The 26074-nt window shown below is 44.6% G+C and overlaps 1 protein-coding gene across 8 annotated transcripts in view; it reads right to left on the reverse strand.

The window, feature by feature from the left end:
* The window catches only part of KLF12 (KLF transcription factor 12), a 212351-nt gene that overhangs the window by 114986 nt on the left and 71291 nt on the right, over positions 1-26074 (reverse strand). For all 8 annotated transcript variants that reach the window (XM_035114717.3, XM_035114707.3, XM_088668516.1 and 5 more), the window contains one exon: positions 13181-13269. In XM_035114717.3, the coding sequence (XP_034970608.1) occupies positions 13181-13246 (66 nt within the window). In that variant the 5' untranslated portion in view covers positions 13247-13269. The remainder of the gene's footprint in view (positions 1-13180; positions 13270-26074) is intronic.

Here is a 26074-nt window from a genome sequence, read left to right on the forward strand (position 1 = left end):
ACCCCCTAGTGGCGTGCAACCTCTCTTGCAATATTTTCTTTTGCATTCCCCATTACATTAATACACCAGAACCAAAGTAGCCTCAACAAATAAGACAGCAGTCCCTCCTCTCTCCTGATTAAAATTTGCCAGCAACAATTAATCAATTGTAGCTTCACCAATTCAACCAATTAATCCATATGAAGGTTATTGGTTCAGACATTCTCAAAAAAAAAAAGATGTCTAAGGCAGGAGAAATATTAAGAATGGTGTAACTTGTTGGTTCCCAACACCCATTTCTGTCTAAATTCCTGGTCCAAAGGCTCCTCATTGCAGATTTTCCTTACTACAGATTTACAGAAATTACTTTGTTGCCATGGTAACACAGTGCACCCTAAAATTCTATTCTGGTCCTTTGTTTACAATTTCCAAAAACTATAGCCATCACCACACAGCTCCACATCTTCGAACAGCTATCATCCGGTTTTTTTTTATTACTTCTTGCAGGATTTTAATTAAATTGCATCTGGTTCCCAACCACAGGTGCATACAGTCATTTTACACACACACACACACACACACACACACACACACACACACACACACACGGAGAATATTCTGCAATGCAGTTTGGGTCTTGTTGCAGCTTGCTTAGTGACACCGTGATCTATATCACCAAACAGAACGGTTTATAAATATTCTGCCTTCCTAGTCCCTTGCCAGTTCCAAGGCATGCAACTACAAGGTGTTAGAAGACTTGACAGAACATTTTAAAAAGTGCAAAATTTGTCAATTATTAATTGTGTGTGCGTGCACTTCTCTGTGTGTTTCTTATATTTCAGAAGATGCAACTGTCGTTCATATTTTACTTCTAGATTTCTAAAAGCAGTCAAGTAATTGAAAGCAGAAATTCACTTTGGCTAACCCACCTTTAAGTCAGTTCTATCTCTGATTGAACATACACATTCCCCTTTAGCTGTCAACATGAACTATCAGGCTGCAAGAAAAAAAAGTAACTTGCCTCTCCTTTCCTTGAGATTTCTATGTTCAACAAAGTATTTGAGAAAAGCACCAATAAATCCTTTTCGCTTCCACAGAGCTTCCAAGTTAGCACACAAACAACAACAGTTCTGTGAAGTTTCTTGGAAATTTATTTCTGGCCCTCATGGAACAAGGTTAACCATTGTCCCGGAAATAGCTCCTTTGCTTCAACAAGTATCTCTGCTTCTTGTTTTGCAGTTATTACAAATACAAGAGCATCTTTCAAAGCCAAGTACTGGCAGTCCTATCCTGTGGCAAATCCTTCGCAATATCCTATATACCTATATGATGGACCGTGTATGGTGGAATAGGGAGCAGCCTATACCCTGCAAGGGCTTAACTCCAAAAACACATGCCATTTCCCCAACCCGCTCCTTTATGTGGTGCAAATTCTGCCCAGCTTAACCATGGTTAACTCTTTTAAGTTGGTTGGGTTGGCATCCATCTGTCTCAGGAGACACTGGAAGAGTGTGCCTTCAGGAAGCAAAGCCAAACCGTTGGGGAGATACAGTGCCTGCTCTGGCTGTAGGGACTGATACAGGAGAGACATGTTTGGCTGCAGCTGGGGCAGATCCTATTTAACCTGGCACCTGAAGCCACTTTTGAGCCAGCTGGCTATCTTGCTACTGCTGGAATATTTAACCAACATGAAACTCGAGGGAGGGGAATTCTCACCCCAGAAGGGAAGGAGTCGGAAGAGGAAGCATGCAATCCCACAGCCCACTTTCAATTGCTTAGCTCATGATTAAGCAATCCGTAAAATTATGTCTGCATCAGCCGTAGGTGGGAAGTGTAATATTTGTCACTTTCAGTCACACTGCTTTGAATTCTTATCAGTTCCAACCATACTTCCTGCCTTGCAGAGTTTCTTGTTCACCCTCATTTGTTTGTTTGTTTGTAAAGAGCATCATGTATATCAGGGGTCCCCAAACTAAGGCCCAGGGGCCAAATGCGGCCCAATCGCCTTCTCAATCCAGCCCACGGACAGTCCAGGAATCAGCATGTTTTTACATGAGTAGAATGTGTCCTTTTATTTAAAATGCATCTCTGGGTTATTTGTGGGGCCTGCCTGGTGTTTTCGCATGAGTAGAATGTGTCCTTTTATTTAAAATGCATCTCGGGGTTATTTGTGGGGCATAGGAATTCGTTCATATTTTTTTTCCAAAATATAGTCTGGCCCTCCCCAAGGTCTGAGGGACAGTGGACCAGCCCCCTGCTGAAAACGTATGCTGACCCCTGATGTATATGCTTTTAGTGTTAGAGAGGAGGGGGAGTACACAGTAGGTTTTGGTTTTTAAAAACAAAAGCTCACAAATGGCAAGACGTGGTATTAGCAGTGGCAGACCTGCATTACATATATATATACTGTATATCAAATGGACCACCAGTACGAAGCCCCATGTAGCTCAGCAGTGTCTGGTTTTTTGCACATCTGCTAAGAAAGAATTCTTGTTTGTCTTCATTCCACATTCCTTTCTTCACAAAGGTCATCTAGGCAGAACTAGCTTGTGCCTCTATAGTGTAAATGCAGTGTTTTTAGGGAGGTGAATCTAGTTTCTATTTACATAAACCACATGCAGTCTTCCCTGTGCAATTTCTATGCAAGGTTCTAAATCACAGGGAGAGAACACTTGCTTGGAGTTGCCTTTCAGAAGCTCCCCCAACATATGGGCAGTGGGGTGGAGAAGGCAGGGGTGGGACCATCAAATACTCTCCCCCCTCCCCCCCTTATGCAGTTGTTAATTGCACCAGGGGCAAGGAGTGAACAGGGCTCAAGATTTGATGCAAATACAGACATTCTCCCTGAGGCGAAATGTTTGAGAATTTTTGAAGGCAGCCCCATGAGTGTCAGTAAGACTAGCAAAATCTATCTAGGGGAGGGGTGGCCAACTTCCAAGAGACTGCAATCTACTCACGGGGTTAAAGATTGGCAGTGATCTACCCCCTTTTCGGGGGTTCAGATCAAAGTTGTTGAGTTTTTCTGTGGAAGGAGAAAGGCCTGTTTCTTTGGTGCAGGGCAAACGTTTTGAGCTTGTTGGGCTTCTTTGGGGGGGGGCAGTGATCTACCAGCAATCTACCACAGACGTCCAGTGATCTACCAGTAAATCACGATCTTCCTGTTGGAAGTGCCTGATCTAGGGCATTTCCCATGTGCCTTCTTTAAATGAGTGCTGTGGGTTAAACCACAGAGCCTAGGGCTTGCCGATCAGAAGGTCGGCGGTTCGAATCCCCACGACAGGGTGAGCTCCCATTGCTCGGTCCCAGCTCCTGCCAACCTAGCAGTTCAAAAGCACCCCCAAAAGTGCAAGTAGATAAATAGGTACCGCTCCGGCGGGAAGGTAAACGGCGTTTCCGTGCGCTGCTCTGGTTTGCCAGAAGCAGCTTAGTCATGCTGGCCACATGACCCGGAAGCTGTAGGCCGGCTCCCTTGGCCAATAAAGCAAGATGAGTGCCGCAACCCCAGAGTCGTCTGCGACTGGACCTAATGGTCAGGGGTCCCTTTACCTTTAAACACAGATGCGTCCTTCAAGCAACATGTTTACCACATGTTCAAAGTTTTGCAATAATTTGCTAGTATTATATACACCGGAATGTTCACAGTTTATGAGCTGCGAGTGTCCCCCGATGTCCTATGAACTTCCCTTGACATTCTTGCACTTTCCTCCTCATCCTTTGACCATGCCCCTCTTTGCAGGAGGGAACATTCTTTCATACGTGGTGGACATGTAAAAGGGTAAAAGCGTATTGGAAAATAATCCATAATGAATTGAAAAACATTTTTAAAAGTACTCCCCTCCCTCTCAAAAATAGAGTCCTTTCTTTTGGGGATAATTCAGACTGAAATTCCCAAGTATCAAAAATGGTTATTTATGTATGCCACTATTGCGACCCGTGTTTTGTTAGCCCCCAAACGAAAAATGAGTGAGGTCCCAACTAAAGAAGAATGGCAACTTAAACTGACAAAATATGCACAACTTGCAGACTTAATGTATAGAATAAGAGAATAGGAAAAACATACGTTTAGAGAAGATTAGAAAATGTTTATTGAAAATATGGAAAATAACTGTGTACAGCTGAAAACGCTGACACATTAAGATAAATTCAACAGTGTGAATAAATTTTGATGGATGTAATAATGGAATACTAAATGGTATGGTTCAAGCGGCCTCATCCTCGGCCCTCCAGATGTTTTGAGACTACAATTCCCATTATCCCGGACCACTGGTCCTGCTAGCTAGGGATCATGGGAGTTGTAGGCCAAAAAACATCTGAAGGGCCGAGGTTGAGGAAGCCTAGTATAGTTTTTGTAAAATATGCAGGGATTTATGATATGTCAAATGAACCATGGGAAGAGAAGAAGGGAAGTCATTGATATCTTAAGGATGTAAAATGAGTATTTTAAATTGTAAAACAGAAATATATATATATGAGAAGTTTTAAAACAGGATGCAACCTGACAATATCAGTCTAACATCAAAGAGGTAGAGAGGTCAGCTTGAGAGGTTACTGGGATAGTCTGGGAATCTGGAGGTCCTTAGCTGTACCTGTCTTAACCCATGCAAAGACCCATCTTTGCAAGCTGTGTTGTACCCAATTCTTCCAACATGGTTACCATTGGTGCAGCTGTTCTGATGTCACAGGAGCCTTGAACTAGCAACTGAGGTGCCTGCCTATCCATTCGCATCTGTGGAGGAGGCTCTCCTGTATTGGGGGTAAGTTTGGTTGCAAGGCAGGCAAGGGTTTATTCAACATCTGCCCTGGAAGATTTGCCTGGGACCCGCCTTAATGATTTTTTTGCCACCTGTTAAAAATATTGTTTTGATAGGTGCTTTCAGGTGATTTGACTGGTCATCATATCTGTTCCTCAGCTCACTTTTAACATGTAATCGTTATTATTTTACCTTTTTCTGTTTTGTTGGCCACCTTGATAATCCACAGACAGAAGGAATATATGTTTAACTGAAATAAATAAAAGCAAAACAAGGAGAGGAGAGGAGAGGAGAAGTACCGGAATGTTTTTTTAATTGAAATTCCCATGTCCGATGAGCAATTTTTTTGAAATTAAACTGCCTACTCATTACAGGCTTTTGAATGACACTTTGTTGATGCAAATTGGTTGAGTGGTTTCAGAGCCTTTCAGTGGAAAGCTATTGACCACAGGGAGAAAACACTTGCTATTTATGGTTATGTGATACTTCCAAGTTCATCTAATTCTTCAAACTAGATTATGTTGTTCCCAATGTAGGTTTCAATGGCTTGTACAGAAGCACAGAAATATTACACCTCAGGTTTCACCGAAGCAAGTTCTGAATTATTTATTTTAAAGCCTGGAGATTAACATATATCTTGGAGGTTCTGTTTTTAGTCCACCGTTTCACTTGCAAGCAAAATGCCAGCTGCAGCCAACCAGGAGGGACAAATATATTTCCTATTCTAAGTCTCTTTCTCTCATAGCTGCTTTGGGGTTTTCCTGTTCGGAATTAGCTTCAGCAGTGTGTTTATATGAGATATTATTAACTCTCAAACCTCAGACACACATTGTAGCTCTCCGAAATAGTGCCATATTAAATCAGGGAATCCCGTGTCTGAGATATATGTAGAATTCCATGTGAAATATTTTCTCTAGAATGTTATTTGCAATTTAGCAGTCTTATACAACCCAAAATGACCACACATCCAAGGACTATGGTATTTTGATGATCTCAGAAGGGAGCTAGGCGCAACACCCATCAAAGGAATGTAACCCAGCACTGGAACTCAGCGTCAGATCCCCCTTCCTTTTCCTGTTATATAAAAGTGTGAGATTACGTCATCACGTTGTGGGTTTTCCCAGGCCTGCTCTGCATTATTGACCGGGAGTACATTATTGACTGGGGGAAATCCTAAAAAAACTTCAACAACTTCAATCCTAAAAAAAGCAGAGACATCACCTTGCCTACAAAGGTCTGTATAGTTCAAGCTATGGTTTTCCCAGTAGTGATGTATGGAAGTGAGAGCTGGACCATAAAGAAGGCTGATCGCCGAAGAATTGATGCTTTTGAATTATTGTGCTGGAGGAGACTCTTGAGAGTCCCATGGACTGCAAGAAGATCAAACCTATCCATTCTGAAGTAAATCAGCCCTGAGTGCTCACTGGAAGGACAGATCGTGAAGCTGAGGCTCCAATACTTTGGCCACCTCATGAGAAGAGAAGACTCCCTGGAAAAGACCCTGATGTTGGGAAAGATGGAGGGCACAAGGAGAAGGGGACGACAGAGGACGAGATGGTTGGACAGTGTTCTCGAAGCTACAAACATGAGTTTGACCAAACTGTGGGAGGCAGTGCAAGACAGGAGTGCCTGGCGTGCTATGGTCCATGGGGTCACGAAGAGTCGGACACGACTAAACAACAAACAACAACACATTGGAAACAGCACAGGAATAGCCAACAAGATGTCTTCCATGCCCAACAATGCCCACCAGCCCCTGTCAGCATCATCTACATTCTGGGATGATGGGGATTGTAGCCAAATAACACACTAGTTTAACATAGGACACAGGTGGCACTGTGGTCTAAACCACTGAGCCTCTTGGGCTTGCTGATCAGAAGGTCAGCGGTTCGAATCCCTGCGACGGGGTGAGCTCCCGTTGCTCTGTCCCACCTCCTGCCAACCTAGCAGTTCGAAAGCACGTCAAAGTGCAAGAAGATAAATAGATACCACTGTAGCGGGAAGATAAGCGGTGTTTCCGTGCGCTGCTCTGGTTTCTGTCATGGTGTTCCGTTGTGCCAGAAACATGCTGGCCACATGACCTGGAAAGCTGTCTGCAGACAAACGCCAGCTCCCTCGGCCTGAAAGCGAGATGAGCGCCACACACCCTAGTCGCCTTTGACTGGACTTAACCGCCCAGGGGTCCTTTATCTTTTTTTATATACCTAAAGTGTACCATGTTGACTACCCTGCTATACCATGAAGCAGTGCATTTTCTTTGCTGCAAATTACACGGCGACATGTGGGAACTTGACTAGGGTTTCTTGTCCTCAGGGGTAACCTCGTGATCTGTGCTAGGTATTTTGTTCTGGTCCCATTGCAATTCTCCCACTAGTCTCAGTAAATTTCAGTAACCCCTACAAAGGCAATGGAGGTACTCCAAGGCTAGTTGTCTGAGAACTGCATCCAAGCAGCATGATCCATCAAAACTGGCTTCGCTCCCCTGAAGCTCTTATTAGCCCTAAGCCAGGCATGCCCAAAGTCTGTTTCGGGGGCCCTGTGGCAGTTTATTTCCCGGGGGAAATCCTAAAAAAACATCAACAACTTCAATCCTAAACAAGGATAACAACTTCACTTCATCAAATCTGGCCCTCTTTGAAAAAAGTTTGGACACCGCTGCCCGAGGCGAAGGAGGGAGCTTCTATTGCCGATTTTTGGCCTCCCCTTCTATGCCCTGAGTCCCAATCCTGATGTCTCCTGTTCCTACTAAAGTGACAATAATACAACTTCAAGTGGCACATTTTAGTTTGGTCAAGAAAATACATACTATCATTAAATTCCTTATGGATTACCGTAGAAAATATTTGCTTCACCTGCCTTCTAGGTCACTATTCCACCAGAACTGTGATGCTGCAGTTAACATCAAGGCATTGTGTATCTAATGATTATCACCCAATCACTTCAGGGTTGAGAGATACTTATTTTGAATGTCACTGAGCAGAAGGGGGGTTTTATCTATAATTTTCACACTACTGATTATCTGCATTTTAGAACACCAATGAGCATAGTAAAATACAGTGGTACCTCAGTTTAAGTACACAATTGGTTCTGGAAGTCTGTACTTAACCTGAAGCGTACTTAACCTGAAGCGAACTTTCCCATTGAAAGTAATGGAAAGTGGATTAATCCGTTCCAGATGGGTCCGCGGAGTACTTAAACTGAAAGCACTCAAACCGAAGCGTACTTAACCTGAGGTATGAGTGTAATTGGTTCTGGAAGTCCGTACTTAACCTGAAGTGAACTTTCCCATTGAAAGTAATGGAAAGTGGATTAATCCATTCCAGACGGGTCCACGGAGTACTTAAACTGAAAGTACTCAAACCGAAGCGTACTTAAACCAAGGTATGACTGTAAAGAAGCTACAGACATGTATTAGAAGGATTCCAAGGCTGCACCCCCCAAAAAAACATGTAAAGCACATAGCTTCCCCCAAAGAATAAAGGGAACTTGCAGAGCTACAATTCCCAACACCCTAGGCAAACTACAATTCCCTGGATTTTGGGGGAGAAGACACATCGCAACCGGGGGTTGCTTGCTTGTTTTATTTCACTCCCAACAACCACAATTACTAGTTTGAATGGGATGCTTGTTTCTTTTCTGTGCAATCAGGGAGGTGTGGGGAGCAGCAAAGTGGGTGCAGTTTCTTCACGTACAATAACCCATGCTGCCAATATTTTTCAGCCATGATTCTTTAAGTCAGGCATCCCCAAACTGCGGCCCTCCAGATGTTTTGGCCTACAACTCCCATGATCCCTAGCTAACAGGACCAGTAGTCGGGGAAGATGGGAATTGTAGTCCAAAACATCTGGAGGGCCGAAGTTTGGGGGTGCCTGCTTTAAGTGCTAAAACTTTAGGGAGGGCATAGTTTCTTCCCCTCCATACCAAAACTCAGCCCGTATTCCTGAGATCTCTCAAGGACCAAACTTATTTCTAAATTGAACCCGGGAGGTGCCAATTTCTGGTCCAGAAGGTAGTATGTGATGTCCAGCACAGCTTGGATAAATGCTCAGGCTGCCTTAAAGCTCTTTCCAAGGTGCCTGGACGCTCGGCGTGGATGAGATTGCTAATACCGCCTGACATTTGGCACGCCCAGTGACTTCACAAAGTCCTAATGACGGTTCTGCATGTGAACGCAAGGGCCTGGTGCTGCCACAGGATTGCTGCCGTGTGCTTAATTCATGCTCCCCACTAACAAAGCATGAAACCGCCATCTATCCACAAATTCCTTCTCGCTGCAAACTGCTGGGCCCCGAGACATGTGTAATAATGGCATTCTGTGGTAGTAACAAGGCACAGAGCATCACAAATGGAATGCAGGCGTCTCTAAATAACAGCTTAACAACTTCTCCTTCAAGCATGAAATAAAGACGACAAAATCTGGGAGAGGGAGAGAGGTCTGAAAGATAACTTATGTGAGCAATCATCTCCACAAAGGAGGTAACAAAAACGCCAATAATGCTTAAAAGGAATATCAGTCTTTCAGTCCTTCCCAGCAGGAATGAGAACAGCAACACAGTTTACAAAAGGCACCTTAAAAGAAAAAAATATATATAACAATGCTTAAAAGCCTAACAAAGAAGAACTCAAGAGAAAATTGAAAAGTTTAGCATACAAACAAGATTATTTACCACTTTTATCTGCCACAGGAGGCATTTTCTCATTTTTACTTGACAAAGCACAATGCACAGTTTGCAACAACAAGCTTTGCTGCAGGGTTGTGGAACAGCTTTACAAGAGGTGAACAAAAAGGGACTAGAGCTATCCCATGATTTCATTATACACTTTTATTCACACAAGGCTTCGGTGCAGCTATCTCCACTCGCAACACTGGGATACATGGCGCAGTGCATTAAGTTACTAAGGCAGAAAGTGCAGGCAGAGGGATGATCATAAAAAAGCCAATGCAATTCTGGGCTGCATCAATAGGAGTATAGTGTCTAGATCAAGGGAAGTAATAGTACCACTGTATTCTGCTCTGGTCAGACCTCACCTGGAGTGCTGTGTCCAGTTTTGGGCACCACAGTTCAAGAAGGATACTGACAAGCTGGACCGTGTCCAGAGGAGGGCAACCAAAATGGTCAAAGGCCTGGAAACGATGCCTTATGAGGAACGGCTTAGGGAGCTGGGTATGTTTAGCCTGGAGAAGAGAAGGTTAAGGGGTGATATGATAGCCATGTTCAAATATATAAAAGGATGTCATATAGAGGAGGGTGAAAGGTTGTTTTCTGCTGCTCCAGAGAAGCGGACACGGAGCAATGGATTCAAACTACAAGAAAGAAAATTCCACCTAAACATTAGGAAGAACTTCCTGACAGTAAGAGCTGTTCGGCAGTGGAATTTGCAGCCAAGGAGTGTGGTGGAGTCTCCTTCTTTGGAGGTCTTTAAGCGGAGGCTTGACAGGCATATGTCAATAATGCTTTGGTGCTGTTTCCTGCTTGGCAGGGGGTTGGACTGGATGGCCCTTGTGGTCTCTTCTAACTCTATGATTCTATGATTCTATGATTTGGGGGCAAATTTATTCACATTTCGCCACTATGGTAACATCTAGGTGCAATACACAGCAGCTACAAAGCATGTGGCCAGCACATTTTCAATAAAGCCACACAGCAGCTTATTTAGCCCCCAGAAAACTCGGCTCTCTGCCTCTGGAAGCTTTGGATGTTGTGAACAAGTGCCACCAAACCAACTGGTGCTGCTTCTTCCATCAACTACTGGTGGCACTTGCCTCTAACAACCTGAAAGGGAACTTGCCACATCTGACGAAGCAGGGCATCCCTATTGTTGGGGCCTCTGGCGCAAGAGCAGGATGCTGCAGAAGATGGACCTCTTATGTTCTTATGATTCACAAGTTCATGGCCAAACATAAAAGGATCTCCCTTCAGCTACCTCCATTCAACAGTTAGAGGTTCTCTGACAAGCATCAGATTCAATTTTTAATTTCATCTCTATCTACCACCTGCCCCTGTTTCTATAGATTCTGGCCACCTATTGAGAAGCCCCAGCTTAGCTACTCCATGTGCGTAAATTGAACTGTTCTGAAGCAACATAGCAGCACAATTATTTTCTAGATCCTGCCTATTTTGCAACGTGAGAGGAGCTTCTATGGTTGCCTTCCTCTGGCGGAGAGGCAGTCTTATCACATAAAATCACCGGACTAAGTCATGCTTGCACTGATGGAAGGACTCTGAGCCTCCCTCACAGAGGCTTTCTGCTGCCATCATAATAATCATTAGCACTACGATTACCTTTCCTCCACTGCATGGATAGTCGTGGCTTCGTTCTCTCGTTAGAGCTCAGAGGGCCAGGGGCTGTAACTGAGAGGAAGTCATTCCAAATTCAAAGAGGAGCTGGCGTGTCTCGCATACTCACCCAGTCCTTGAGCTAAAACTGCTTCGTAACCATGGGAGAACAGTACAAGAAGATACAGAATTGGGGGAACTGGCTTTGCCCATGCAACAGTGAAGCAGACTGCCTCCATTAAAGCAGTAAGGAACAGGCGGATGCAGGGACTTATGTCTGAGTGGTGGACCAGGACTTTTTATCCTGATGGCCTGAACCTTTTAAAAATGTTCGGGATGGGGGACAATTGGGCTCTCCTTCAACCCATGGGATTAGAGCTACTGGGAAGGGTCTGTCATGGCCTAGACCAGGGGTGGCCAACTCCGAAGAGACTGCGATCTACTCACAGAGTTAAAAACTGGCAGTGATCTACCCCCTTTTGGGGTGTTCAGGTCAAAGTTGTTTAGGGAGGAGGAAAGCCCTGTTTTTTAGGGGTTCAGGTCAAAGTTGTTGAGATTTTTTAGGAAGGAGGAAGGCCCATTTTTTAGGGGTTCAGGTCAGAGTTGTTGAGCTTTTCTGAGGTGGGAAGAAAGCCCTGTTTTGGGGGGTGAAGGGCTAAAATGTTGAGCATTTTTAGGGGAGCCAAAGTTGTTGAGCTTCTTTGGAGGGAGCCAGTGATCTACCAGTGATCTACCACAGATGTCCAGTGATCTACTGGTAGATCACGATCTACCTGTTGGACGTGTCTGGCCTAGACCAGGCATAGGCAACTTTGGCTCTCCAGATGTTTTGGAACTACAACTCCCATGATCCCTGACCACTGGCCCTGTTAGCTAGGGATCATGGGAGTTGTAGTTCCAAAACATCTGGAGAGCCAAGGTTGTCAATGCCTGGCCTAGACCCTTCAGGGGATTTTCTAGTCCTCTTGGACAGTAGAGCATGAGAATTTTAATCTCGTTGTTGAGGGTTCGAGCCCCGCATGGGGCAAAAAAAAATCCTGCATTGCAGGGTATTGGACTTGATGACCCTCACGGTCCTTTCCAACTCTACAATTCTATGCAAAATAAAACAAACAGACATGCACTGAGCTTCTCTGATTACACAGATATAAGGAAACAGGTCCAGGCACAGTGTTCTACCAAATCACTTGGCAAGACGTGGGCCTGCTCCCACTCGCCAATGCGTCCTGCAAAGGTGCTTGGGTGACAGGCCCCCTGAGTTGCTCCACACGAACGGAGAGGGCGAACACTCAATGCTACCAGCCGGCTGCCCATTTTAAAGTAGGGGTGGGGAATCTGCTTCAGCTCCAGGGGCACATCTCCTTCTGCAACGCTTTCCAGCAGCAGGTGGGACCAGAAGCAAAAGTGGGAAGATCGATAGAATGGAGTCTTCCATTTTTGCTGGAGGACCCATTCCAGCTGGATTTCTACACACGCGCGCGCACACACACACACACACACACACACACACACCTTACCTTGTCTATCCTCCAAGAGGCATTATTAAATCCAATGACATGCAGTGCCCAGGCAAGGGTGTTACCTGGGCAAGGTTCCCTGCTGCCTTTTAAAGGGGTGATTAGTAGCTGCAAGCGAGTGGTGAAATCTTGTCCACCATCCCTGATCTTCTCCACGAGGAACCACAGCGAAGCTTCCAAAGGAGCTCAAGGTTTTCCTCACACCCAGTTTGAAAACCAACGGTTTAGCATAGGGGTTGCCACTGCTGTGTGCTATGGATGTTTTCAACTTCAACTTCCATCATACCTGACCATTAGTTTTGCTCACTAAGGCTCATGGGAGTTGGAGTCCAAAACATCTGGAAGGCACTGCACTGGCTACCCACGGTTTAGGGTGCCATGATGCAGCTTCCTGACTAACGGAGAAGTCTTGGCCAAGTGGACCGGAGGTGCTGAGGAAAGAGATGTACCAGAGTCGACCAGGAGAAGGGAATTTACACCAAAAAAAAAAAGGTCGCCTGTCTGCGGCTGCCACTAACTGTTTAGGTAGGCGCCTTGCAACACACTCTCCTCTGAAAATAGGGAGAGGAGCGAAGGGAAAGCCTGTAAAGGTTTACCAACAACGTGACAAGGCAAAAAGGGAAATGAAATTGTGATGAAAGAGACTCGCACTTACGCCTTGTTCCGATTCCAGCAGCTCTGTTTTGACTCTGACTGCAGGCATCCCATCAAGCATTAACATTCTGCTTCCAATGTGTTAATGTCCTTAAAGAGAACAAGGAAAACAAGGGTGAGCTTTGAAGAAGGGAGAAGCCATGAAATAACCAGGGCACTTAACCAATTCAAGACTTCTCTGAAGTTAAAAAGGAAAAGAAAGTCAAGCAATTCATCAACTGTGTAAGTTTAAATAAATTAGAACATATTACCAAAATATCAACACTGCTTACTCTTTGAGGTCACTTTCTTTACAAGTTACATAACCAGAGCTATGAGTATGTCATAATTCCACAGGAAAGAACAGTGTGTGCTATTGGGGACACCGTTCAGCTTCCTGAGCATCTCAGGTTTTCTTTCTTTAAATAGCAAGTTTCTAGCCATCATGGCTGCAAAGATGCGCTCCAAAAGGCATGGTTTAATGCCTGCCTTAATGTCTGAGAAGTGAGAAAAGTGGCTGAAATGGATTTCCTATGATAGGGGATGGAAGTTCAGTGCCCCTCACAGCTGCACCAACAGAGCTCTGCAAACTAAATTATGCAAATAAGAGACGGCTTGGAAATTTGTTAATTTGCAAAAAATAAATTTAAAAAACAGGGTGGCAAAGTTCAGCTTTCTTGTTTCAGAATTTTGAATATCTGGGAGCAGAATTTGATACTTTGGGTCTTCTTCACACAACATAAAAAATTTCCAATCAAATAAAAGCCATTACTTGCTTTTAGGAGGAAAAGTCATCCCTAAGGAACACAGGGAAAATGTGGGTTTAGCTAATTTCCTATCAGAGTGTTGTGTGAAAGGGTGTGGTTGTGGGTGTGTAAACTAATAAGTGAATAGGAGTGTTCAACTAAGGTGCCCCAAAGCATGGGAAGAAATCATTCCAGAATTAATCCTCTTCCTAGAAAAAGTTTGTATTTGCTTATCGGGCCCAGATTTCACATCTTAGGGTGTCATCCAGCATCTGTGGCTTGGCCATTAGCCTAGGGTGGAGCCCCCCCCCCAAAAAAATAGGGGGTGGTTCTAGCGAGGCTCTCATTTCAACCACACTCAAAGCCTTTCATTTTGCTCAGCAGAACAAAATTGTTCCCTCTTTTGTGAGTTGTGAAAAGCCAACCCTGATATTCACTGCAAGACTGGGCCCGATTCTACAATAAAACACCCCTGGAGCCAGATCTGCCAAGCCAAAAGCAGCCCACCAGCCATACATTATAGGCTACCAGGGGCTTGGCTCCCCCCTCGTCAGTTTTTCTTCTTCTTCTTCTTCTTTGCATTCACAGGCAAGAAGCAAAACTGGGAAGTTTTATTGAGCCTCCACAGGCTGGTACACATGGCTGATGTGCCCCTGGTGGGTGACCAGCTGTGCAGGTTTGCCAATGGCTGCTTACAGCCAGTAGGAAAATGAAGGATGAGCCATGCCTGCTAGCTATTCTGCATCCCGGAGGAGGAGGTCTTGCCCGAATGGAGAAAGGGGTTTCCTCCCACTGAAAGTAAGGCTGGGAGGGGGCAGAGGGATGGGAGACAAAAGAACCATTCTCAAAGCCGGCAGGCTTAATGAAGTGTTGGAATCTGATTAGAGGCTAATGTCCCTTTTAGTGCTTTGCACCGATTTATAGCTGATATACTTTAACCCCCCCCCCCTCTGCCCCACTGCTACGAACACATTAGTGCCTTTTCTTTTTCTTAATGCAAGCTAACCAGAACCTTTGACGGTTTTTCCAGTAATAAATCAACAGAGCCCAACTAGTTCATGTGCCATTTAACACATTTACATTTTGCTCTTATTTCCATGGCTTTCGCCACCTCTTTTCCTTGTCGCAAAGCATATTTGCCTTGGATTTCCTTTTCTCAGGACCAGTTTGGATAGGCAGGTAGCAGAAGGAATGGGCGTAGCCAGGGAGGGCAGCTGCCCACCCCCACCCCCCACATCAAGTACTGGTAAATAAAAATACTAAACTGAAAGTAGAAATAATCAGAATATTTGAGACCGTTGTGGGGCATTCTAGCAACACAACTGGCAACCCGACTGAGAAATAGGCGTGGCTTCCGCAAACTGACCAATCACCTGGAAGTGCTGAAAAGGATTTCAGTAAATCCAAGAAAACTTGCTTTAGTTTAGTTTTTTTAAAAAAAATAAGATTGAAAAAGGTGTGTTCTTTGTAATATTGCAAAATATACTCGTCAACCACATGAAAGGTACTCCCTGGTGATAATTTTTTATTCAACTGCATAATTTTCAAATGACTGAAGCTTTTGACAGATTTTTCTGAGCACTTGGGGTCAAAAGAAGGTAATTTAAAACAACTGCTGTTGAGACATTTCATTCCGAATCTGCTAGACAGAGCCAGACAGAGGGTGGTGCCAGGTGGGTGTCCTGTCCCTCTCCAACATAAATCCTGGCAACGCCCATGCTACAAGAACTTTTTAAATATTTGGTTTTTAATTGGGAAAAGCCCCAGTGTCTATTTCTATCTCACCAGGAAGATAAATGACTGACACTCTCATTAAAGCAGGTTTGCATAACTTGGGACCCATCAAGTCAAATGCAACTCACTAGTCCTGTACGGCAGACAATCCGGACTTCAGTAAACCTGGTGCATTCTGGTAACAAGTTGCATAGGCTTGGGTTCAAGTTTGGTTAAACCTGCACATCCTGGCTGGAGAGACCCTTTTCCTCCCCCCCCCCCATGATTATCTAGCAGCTACAAGGACAGGAAACTGGGTGATAACTATATAATACTCTAAAGAATGACCCACTGGCTACATGGCGCATGCTGACTTTTGGTTATGCAACTAAGAACGTGGAGATGTTTCTAGAAATATGGTACAGAATCTAGCATCCCTCCTTGACTGCAGGGTCTGCCTCCACAGATTCCTAAAGCTGGAACAAGGTGGGCAAATGCAGTTAGCCAGAACATTTTGGTTTCTCAGTTCTACGAAGTAAAAACAAAAACTTTTGCTAACGCTGCACTCTGGTTCCCTACTTGTCCAGCTATTGACTCAGGCTGATTTTCAATTGCTTGGAAGTGAATTAAGCCTCATCTTCGCTAGAAACTGTATCGGTGTGTTACACTTGTGTGTGAGAAATGGGGTGGATAGGAAGCAGATAGCCACAAAATGAGACTAGCATAGGGGTTTTTGGGGGGGGGACTCTATTGTGTTGGTGAATAGCCAAGGATAGGAGAAGAGCTGGAGAGGAAGCACTTGTAGCAATAGCTTTGAATGGAACAACCCATATATGGCCAACACTTTGGGATCCTTTCCATAGTCACACTCCACCGTGAATAAAAGAGAAAGACCTAGGACCTGGTGGAAAGATATGAACTGGAACACTGGCTGCATTCAGACAACAAGCCTTCCATTCTGCAGTGTGGCTTTGGGGAGGAGGATGGAAGATCTCCTGCTGCCGTTTCTGATCAACTGCAACTAGTCATCTTATCTGAACCTGAAAAAACTGTGGCTAATCTAAACATTGGGGTGTTTTTAAAGCCAACTTCAAACTATGGATTATGACACTCTCTCGTTTCAAGAAAATATAGTTAAGATTAACCACAGTTTAGCGTTCAGACATAGCGCTCAAGTGTTAAGCAAAAGTTTCTGCTCTCCTTGAACCTGTGCTGGAGTAGGAGAGTGGGAAAAGGGTCTGAGGCTGACAAGCCATGGTTCATCATAGTATCATACTTAGTTGCCTGCCCCACCCAGAAAGCTGAATTAGAAAATGAAATGCAAGGCAGGGGAAATGTGGAGTAATACAAATACTAGGTGATGTGCACATTCCTAGAAGTTAGAGTCCAGTGGATAAATCAACCATCAACATGACAGATCCAACAGAATATGGATTCAAATGTGATGCTAGGAAAGCAGGCTATAAAGACTGATTGAACACTAAAATCAATATATTAGGAACACTTAAATGTTGGTGCATAGCTTATTTATGCAGCTGAAAGTCACAGAATATCTTTCACCCTCACCCTTTTCTCCTATTGAAATGCAAAATCTGCATCGCTGCATTCTCTGATTTCTCTCAGCCCCCAGCCTATCCTAGCTGCTCCCCTTGCACCCAGGGGAGAGTCCCGGTGGCGCGGGGCGCCAGGGCGCCGGGCCGGTAGGTAGGGCGCTGCGCAGCAAAGCCGTGCGAAAGCCATGCTGTGCCCTATGAGGGCGCCGGAGCGATCTCCACCCCTCATCGCCAGGGCGCGCGACCTGCTCGAGACTGCCCTGCTTGCACCAAACCACCTTCTGTTCTGGAAGGTCCCGCTGCAAAGGCGGTCGTGGGAAAGGGGCGGCAGAAAAGTGCCACTGCACAAGAACAACACAACCCATGTATCTTTGGCATTAACATTATAAATATAAGGAAACTGAACTGTTAGGTGGCAAATGCACTGAATACAGACAGAGAAATTGCAGGAAAGCGGAACAAATCTTTGCAACAGCTGTCACGGCAAGAAGATGGAGAGGTGCCTACACCTGGAAATCTGTGTCAAACAAAGCATTAGCACCAGCCGATGAATTCAGAAGCAACATGTCACCAAGAAAGAATTAAGGCGAGAAACTGCTTATGCTCAATGAAAACAACGTCACTTTTCTCCTAAATCAGACCAGAAGGTAACCAGTTTAATATTACTGCCAACATAACTTTGACCTCTAGGTTCTACCATTTCATCCTGATACTTCTAGCTAAACGAAAACTGACGAAGAGTTTAGTAATGAGAGGGGGTGAAGTCTACTCGGGCAAAAAATTCTTAGTGAGGTGAAAAGGACAACAAGCGAATGAAGCAATTGTGACCAAATTCAGAAAAGGAAGATATGAAAGAAGAGCCTTTGGCTGTAGATTTCTTCATTCCGGGAAATCAAAGTTTTAAAGCAGCTATATTTTTAAAAGTAAAAAGTGCTTGAAAGAAGTATGTCAAGCCACTTACGAGGAAGAGCAAATATCCCCAAGTGTATTAAGATTTCTCAGTGCAAGCGCCTTTGATAAACTCAAGAGGCACCATTAATTAATTGCTCCCTGTTGCGATTCTAAGCCCTCATTAGTGTGTTTTAGCACAGAATAACTGGCCATGCAGCATGGAGATCTGGCAATGCACCGTGAAGTATTCTCTTCTCACATGCATGACAACTTCGCCTCTGCCCAACCCTCCACAACAATGTCACCGACAGATGAGCACACTTAACACTTAACCGCGCTGCTCACTTCTACATAGTAGGTTAAGGTTAGGGCTGGGGAATATCTGGTTTTCGACTTTGAAGCTTATCACCAGTTAAACGATATACCAAAATATCATGATGTCTGAAATAAGGATGAAGTTGTGTAGAAGCAAAGAATGGCTTCACAGTTTTCCCCTGTGATTTTTGCACAGCACAGCACAGCACAGCACACACACTCACACACACACACACACACACACACACACACCATGATATGCAATATATCAGTGTTCCTCAACCTTGGGCCTCCAGCTGTTTTGGGACTACAACTCCCACCATCCTGAGCTAGCAAGACCAGTGGCTGGGGATGATGGGAGTTGTAGTCCCAAAACAGCTGGAGGCCCAAGGTTGATGAACACTGCAATATATTACCAGGTCAAACCAGTTTTGGACAATACATCACCCAGCCCTGGTTAAGGTGGGAAACAAAAGCGACATTGGACCCATTGGTAAGATACTTCAGCTGAAAAGGAAGAGCTTGGAAGTGTTCGCCATCACTTTTAGACAATCACAGTTTCCTGCACCATCCAATCTGGGATCAAGGGTTAACACTGCCCATGTTTAGTGTCAACAGTACAGCTTCATAACCTAAGGGACTACAGTTTTCCTCCTCCATTTTAAGAGTAGTTTCAATGGAAACTGTTTCCCCCTTCTCCCAGAGCAAGGTGCACTTCCAACACCCACTGGCTGACACGCATCAGCTTGAGCAAAGGAATAACTGAGAACTCTATTATTATCATTATTTACTAAATAATAAATGCAGTATCCCCGCAGACTGGAAAGATTTCCTGCTCCCATTGCCCATCTGTGCATTGACCGGTGATGTCCTTCTCGCTGGCAGACTTTACAGCGCTGCGAGGAATAGAACTCAAGGCTTTTAAGACCCTTAAACCATTTCTCCTGATTCCCATTACTTTGCTCCAAGTAATCATGGGGCACGCTAGATTCCCATAAAGCACAGGAGAGACACAGTTCAAATATTGCACGAAGACTTCAATAAATCCAGCACCATTTAGAATTATATCAAAGAACAGCCATTCTACCCGCTGTTCCATGACAGGAATAATAAATCACTAGCTATTAAGAAAAGATTTTGCAACTTTGACTTCCATCATTTATCTTTCCAGCTGCTCATTTAAAAACGTGGAATAAATTCAATGCAGTGAGTGGATCCCTATTTCACAGCAACACATGTCTCACTTTAAATGCAAGCCAACTGCTTGGGGTCAGAGCATCTCTAAGTCTCCTGATCCTTTACAATGGGATTAGTGTTGGGCCCCAGGGTTTGTGTAGGCTTTCCTGCTAGACTATGCCTTCTCCAGCATGAATCCCTTAGACCACCAGCTGCCACCAGCCTTTACCAAGTTGCACTGGCACCGTTCTTAACCAGGGGTCAGATCCTGGGGGTGCTTTGGTGCAATCTGAAACTGCCAGGGGCAGAGTCGGGAGAAAGAACCACATTAAAGGCATGTGTCCATAAATCACTTCCATGTGCCCAAGCAACTTTTGAGTGTCCTTAACCTTAATAATGAGGGAGCGACCCCACCTTCTGTGGTATATCCACCTTTTGCTGGATCAGACCAAGGTATTATCTATCCCAGCATTTTGTATACAGCCAGCCAGAAGCAAAACACAAAGAGCGATACTTCTTTACCCCTGACAGCTGGTTGTGCTGCCATTTAACAATTACGACCAATAGGCATTGATAAGCCTGGCCTCCAGAACTTCATCTAATCCATTTTTAAAACCCATCTGAGCCGGCAGCCATCACTTCATCCTTCCCTTAATGAATTCCAAAAATTAATTATGCATTATGTGAAGAAGTATTTGCTATGACTAGAACATAGGAGCCATAACTCAATTTCTAAGGCTGTAGCTGTTCCAAGTGATGGCGCTGATCCGCAAGTCGCTTTTCATCCCTCCGAAAGTTTTGTACGCATTAAGGAATTGAACCAAAGTGACGGTCTCTTTTACAAAAAGGCAGCTCCTGACATCTCATGGTCTGATTCTCAACACTGTATGAGCATTGCTCTGATATCACTGCTATTTGTAGCAATCATGTTAATAAAACAGCACACTGGTCATGCATACTGAACTGGAATAAACTCTTGCTGTTTTGCAGGCTGGAACATCTATATCTCATCCATTATGCAAATCTCCAAAGAGCAGCTAAGCAGCAGTTAAATTAATGCAGTCAATAAGATTAGCCACCCATCTAAGTTAATTTTCACTTCAGCAAAACAAAAGCAGTCGTTCTGTTTTCTCATTTGAAAGAAATGTTGCTTGTTGCACTTATTTTGATGCACTCTGCTTCTGCTGTGCTAGATGACCAGGGGGCAGGGGGAATGTTTATACCAGCTCAATCCAGCAACTCTTGCATTGCATGACCAAAAAAAAATGACACCCAAAGCTCAAACACTGGCTGGGATCCTAAAATAATTTCAGCCAGGCTGCAATCCTGCACACACTTAATTGAGAACAAGTCCTACTTAACTCAGTGCGCCTTACGTCTGAGTAAACATGTACAGGATTGAACTGAAAGACGTTACTGTCCAGATGTATTGCAGGACACACGGTTAAAACACACCCACAGAAACTAAATAGCACTTGGCCAATACAGTGGTTCCCAAACTTAATCCGTTCCGGAAGTCTGTTCCAAAACCAAAGCGTTCCAAACCCAAGGCGTGCTTTCCCATACAAAGTAATGCAAAATGGATTAATCCATTCCAGACTTTTAAAAGCAACCCCTAAAACAGCAATTTAACATGAATTTTACTATATAACAAGACCACTGATCCACAAAATGACAGCAATAATCCATGTACTGTACTATAAAATAAATAAGACAGTACTGTAGATGATAGAATTTTTTTAAAAAAATCTTACATATGATAACGTAGTCATTGTTTGGATGGAGGGCTTTTATCCATTTCTGCAGTCACACAATCAATCAATCAATAGCTGAACTGGGTTCCACACAGTCACAAAAACAAGTCACAAAAACAAGTCACAAAACAAAACAAGTCACAAGCCACAGTCACACGTCAGTCCCATAAAACAAAGAACAAGTCACAGTCAAAAAACAAAAAAAGCCACACAAACCAAAATGCAAAAAAATAGCAAAAACAAAAGCTCCAAATATCACCTCTGTGTTGCGTGGATGCTTGGGACTCAACAGCCAACGCACTCAACAAGATCTGATTAGCAGTGGGGGACTCAATTTACAACACTCAACAGACAGCAGAACATGTTCAGCTTCCAAGGCAATGTTCACAAACCAGAACACCTACTTCTGGGTTTGCAGAGTTCTGTTTCCAAGTTCTTCATAAACTAGGCTGTTCTAAAACCAAGGTACCACTGTAATGAAATTACACTAGACCATTTAAAGTTAAAAGTATTAGAAACAACATTATAACATTTTAATGAGGGTGAGCGCAAAATATGGTCTGAAGCTCAACATAAAAAAATAAAATAAGATCATGGCCACTGGTCCCATCACCTCCTGGCAAATAGAAGGGGGAGAAATGGAGGCAGAGAGAGATTTTACTTTCTTGGGTTCCATGATCACTGCAGATGATGACAGCAGTCACGAAATTAAAAGACGCCTGCTTCTTGGGAGAAAAGCAATGACAAAGCTAGACAGCATCTTAAAAAGCAGAGACATCACCCTGCCAACAAAGGTCCGTATAGTTAAAGCTATGGTTTTCCCAGTAGTGATGTATGGAAGTGAGAGCTGGACCATAAAGAAGGCTGATCGCCGAAGGATTGATGCTTTTGAATTATGATGCTGGAGGAGACTCTTGAGAGTCCCATGGACTGCAAGAAGATCAAACCTATCCATTCTGAAGGAAATCAGCCCTGAGTGCACATTGGAAGGCCAGATCCTGAAGCTGAGGCTCCAATACTTTGGCCACCTCATGAGAAGAGAAGACTCCCTGGAAAAGACCCTGATGTTGGGAAAGATTGAGGGCACTAGGAGAAGGGGACGACAGAGGACAAGATGGTTGGACAGTGTTCTCGAAGCTACCAACATGAGTCTGACCAAACTGCGGGAGGCAGTGGAAGACAGGAGTGCCTGGTGTGCTCTGGTCCATGGGGTCACGAAGAGTCGGACACGACTAAACGACTAAACAACAACAACATTCAAATCATGGGGGACCTCTACTAACATTTTATGTTTTAATCACTTCAAACTCAGTTCATAATTAACCCTTTCCACCAAATGTGTTATTCTTATATGCTTCCCAAGACAACTACAGAGCAGTTCTCATTGAGGGAGCAAGTCTCTTGGTAGTGGGATCTCGCATGATGGGGTGCTCTTCTGCAAAAAAAGGGAAACCAAAAATCATCTTACAGAGGCTCGGTTTGCATCTAATGTTAAGAAGCCAAACCCAAGGGTTAACATGAATGTATGGGCAAGCAGGTTGCTGGAGAAGAGATATTGAAGGAGAACCAGAATCCAGAGGGAGCTGCAATAGTCCCGAGGCAGCCTGAAGTGCCCCATCTCATTGATGTCACATCTGAGCCTCCAGGCACCCCTCTAACCACACACACACACACACACACACACACACACACACCCCTATATCTATATATCTCACTGTGTCATAAAAATACATCAAAGCAGTTTACAGCAATAAAAAAATAAAACCATATAATAGAAAGTGAAAAACAGACACCAATTAGCCATTGTGGAAGGTTGTATTGCATGCATAGATCTGGGAGAATAGAAAGGTTTTCAGCAGACATTCATTCATTCATTCATTCATTCATTCATTCATTCAGTAATTTAAAGGTTGTCAGAGAAGGTACCTGCTGAATCTCTACTGGCAGAATATTCCACAGGACTGGGCTGATGACACTAAAGACTTGGTTCTTCCTGTTCTGAAACGAGCCTCATCAACTTGGGGAACTATCACCACCATTCCTGTAGATGATCTCAGTGATCGAGCCAGGATATAAAGGTTCAGGTGATTCCTGAGGTCCCCTGGACTCTTTCACCCAAGACTTCTGCCCATATGGTTTCCAGGTTGCTTCCTTTCTAGGCAGATTGCAGAGCCAGGCCTGCTTAGCTTCACCTACATCATGTTCCTGCAGACCATTCTCTGAGCCAGATCTCCAGATCTGCCCCATTGCACCTATCTGAAACTGAATGCAAGTAGGACTGAACTGATTCTGCTTCTAAAAAGTGGATGGAGGAAGATATAAAAGCCCATCCCCTTATTGTGAAATCCCCTTAAAATATGAACCTTGATAATTATGACCGTGTTGTTCACTAGCTCAATCTCGTACCCTCCAGGTGTTGTTGGAACCCAACTCCCATCAGCCCAGCCAGCATGCCCAATGGCCAGGGATGACTGGAACTGGGAGGTCAACCATCTCTGGAGGGCCCCAGCTCCCAGAAGGCTGGACTAGGGAATCTTTAGGCACCTTCTAGGCCTCCTTGTTGTTGGCATCCATCTGTCTTGTGAGACAACGGAGTGCGCCACTGGGGGTGATGTCAAACCGCTGTGTTGGCAGCACTGAAGCGACCTCCCTGGGGCGCAAGCCTGGGCAATGTGTATGGAGGTCCTGGGCTGCCCAGGAAACAATATCCCCCCCCCCCAACTTGGTGCCTCTGATGTGGTCCAAAGCAGAGCTATACGTTTGGCACCAGCCTGGCTGTAGGAGTTGCTGGAAGGAGGTGTGTAAGGCACTATCTGTCTTAGGACTCACTCTTGATTTACTCCTTAAGCCAAATATATCTCTGCAGAAATGACCTTCTTGATGGTTGGACCTACTATCGATCTCCTCTACTCACTCGGCTGGAGCCTGTCTTAGCATGCAGGGGAAGTCCCTAACACACCGAGGGTTTGAGACCCATTGGCTACCCTCACCTGGTTGAGCCGGCCAAGGAAGGGCTTCCAGGCCTATGTTAATTAGAGATCAGCTGGCCTCCTTATTCCACCAACGCATAGCATCCATCATTTTAATGCTGCAATTTCTTATTGCTGCTGTTCCTGGGTATCTGTATTCATAACGAAGTGTGACAAGGCATCCTACGAGCCTCTCTCTTTGCCTCAGCCTGATGTACACAGTAAAGAATCTGACAAAGAAGGGAGAGTGGATTGATGCTCAGCAGCAGATCGCACCCTTGGGATTCATATACTTTATCCTTTTTATGTTTCTGTTCACATTTGTACTCCTGCGCAAAGCCAAGGGGACGGAGTTAAAGATGACAGAGACTATCCAAAAGCCGTTACTTTCCTCCTAGCAAACAGAGTGCATGGATGTGACAGTAAACACGCATGGTCCTCCACTGTTACTGGCGACTTCATAATAGGGCACACTATAGATTTAGGATAGACTGTAATGTCGCCTCGGGGCTCGCAAAGCGCCTCCACGCAGTTAGATTTCACCGAAAATGTAAGCAGAAAGGAATGGCACTAACCAACAGATAAATCTGCAATCTGATTAGATGTAGAAAAAGGCAGGCAGACTTAATAACACTGCCTTACATCCGAATTAGTGACAGGAAAGCTTAGTCATGCTGTGTCATCTGTATGTTACGCCCAAACCATTCTCAGGGATGGCAAAGGCTGAAAAATCCAAGTGCCCACCTACTGCCCAGTGCTAAACTTGTAATCGTGAACTAATAGTGCTATCCTATCCGGGTCCACTCAGAAGCCCCCACTGAGTTACCAACAGGTGAGTATAGGGTTGCAGCCCAACTAGCAGGTACTCTATTTTCTGGTACCTGAACCTTGAAAGACACATCCCTATCTTGCCTGTCACTGTGAATGCCCTTTCATAAGTTTGTCTGTAAGCACAAAGGTGCACTGGCGTTCTTAAGAGGTTCCGGCTTCCTCTCCTTGGCCTCCAGAAATTCAGTGTCTATTTGTTTGTGTGCGTGCGCACATGCATGCACATGGAGAGCATGAATAATAAATTTGAAGTACATGCATGCAACTGCAGGGTGGTCACAAGAGTCGCATTGCTTCCTGTCACATAACCACCTTTCCAGATAATACGCAAGCATTGCAACACGCATTTAAAAACGCATTGGGAGGGGAATTTAGAGAGAAGTAGCAGGGGAGGAGGGAGGGGCTCTTAACCCTTTCCCCACCAACCATCCCAAGCTCTCCAACAAATGGCTCCCTGTGGGATTTCAATAGCATTGGTATCCTAATGGGGCAAATTCCTAAAGATAAAGGACCCCTGACAGTTAAGTCCAGTCACAAACGACTCTGGGGTTGCGGCACTCATCTCGCTTTACTGGCCGAGGGAGCCGACGTTTGTCCGCAGACTGTTTTTCTGGGCCATGTGGCCAGCATGACTAAGCTGCTTCTGGTGAAACCAGAGCAGCACACGCCGTAGTGGTACCTATTTATCTACTTGCACTTTGAGGTGCTTTCGAACTGCTAGGTTGGCAGGAGCTGGGACCGAACAACGGGAGCTCACCCCGTCGCGGGGATTCAAACTGCCGACCTTCTGATCGGCAAGCCCTAGGCTCTGTGGTTTACACCACAGTGCCACCCGTGTCCCTACAAATTCCTACAGGGCACCAAATCTCCAATCAGTGGTTAGGAGTCTTTTGTAAGTGTTCCACCTGCATCAAAAATGATAAAGGAAACAAGGGATATGAATGGACAGGAAGGCAAACAGAGGAGGTAAT

Source organism: Zootoca vivipara, chromosome 4 (genome assembly GCF_965207765.1).
Source record: "Zootoca vivipara chromosome 4, rZooViv2.hap1.1, whole genome shotgun sequence".
NCBI lineage: Eukaryota > Metazoa > Chordata > Lepidosauria > Squamata > Lacertidae > Zootoca > Zootoca vivipara.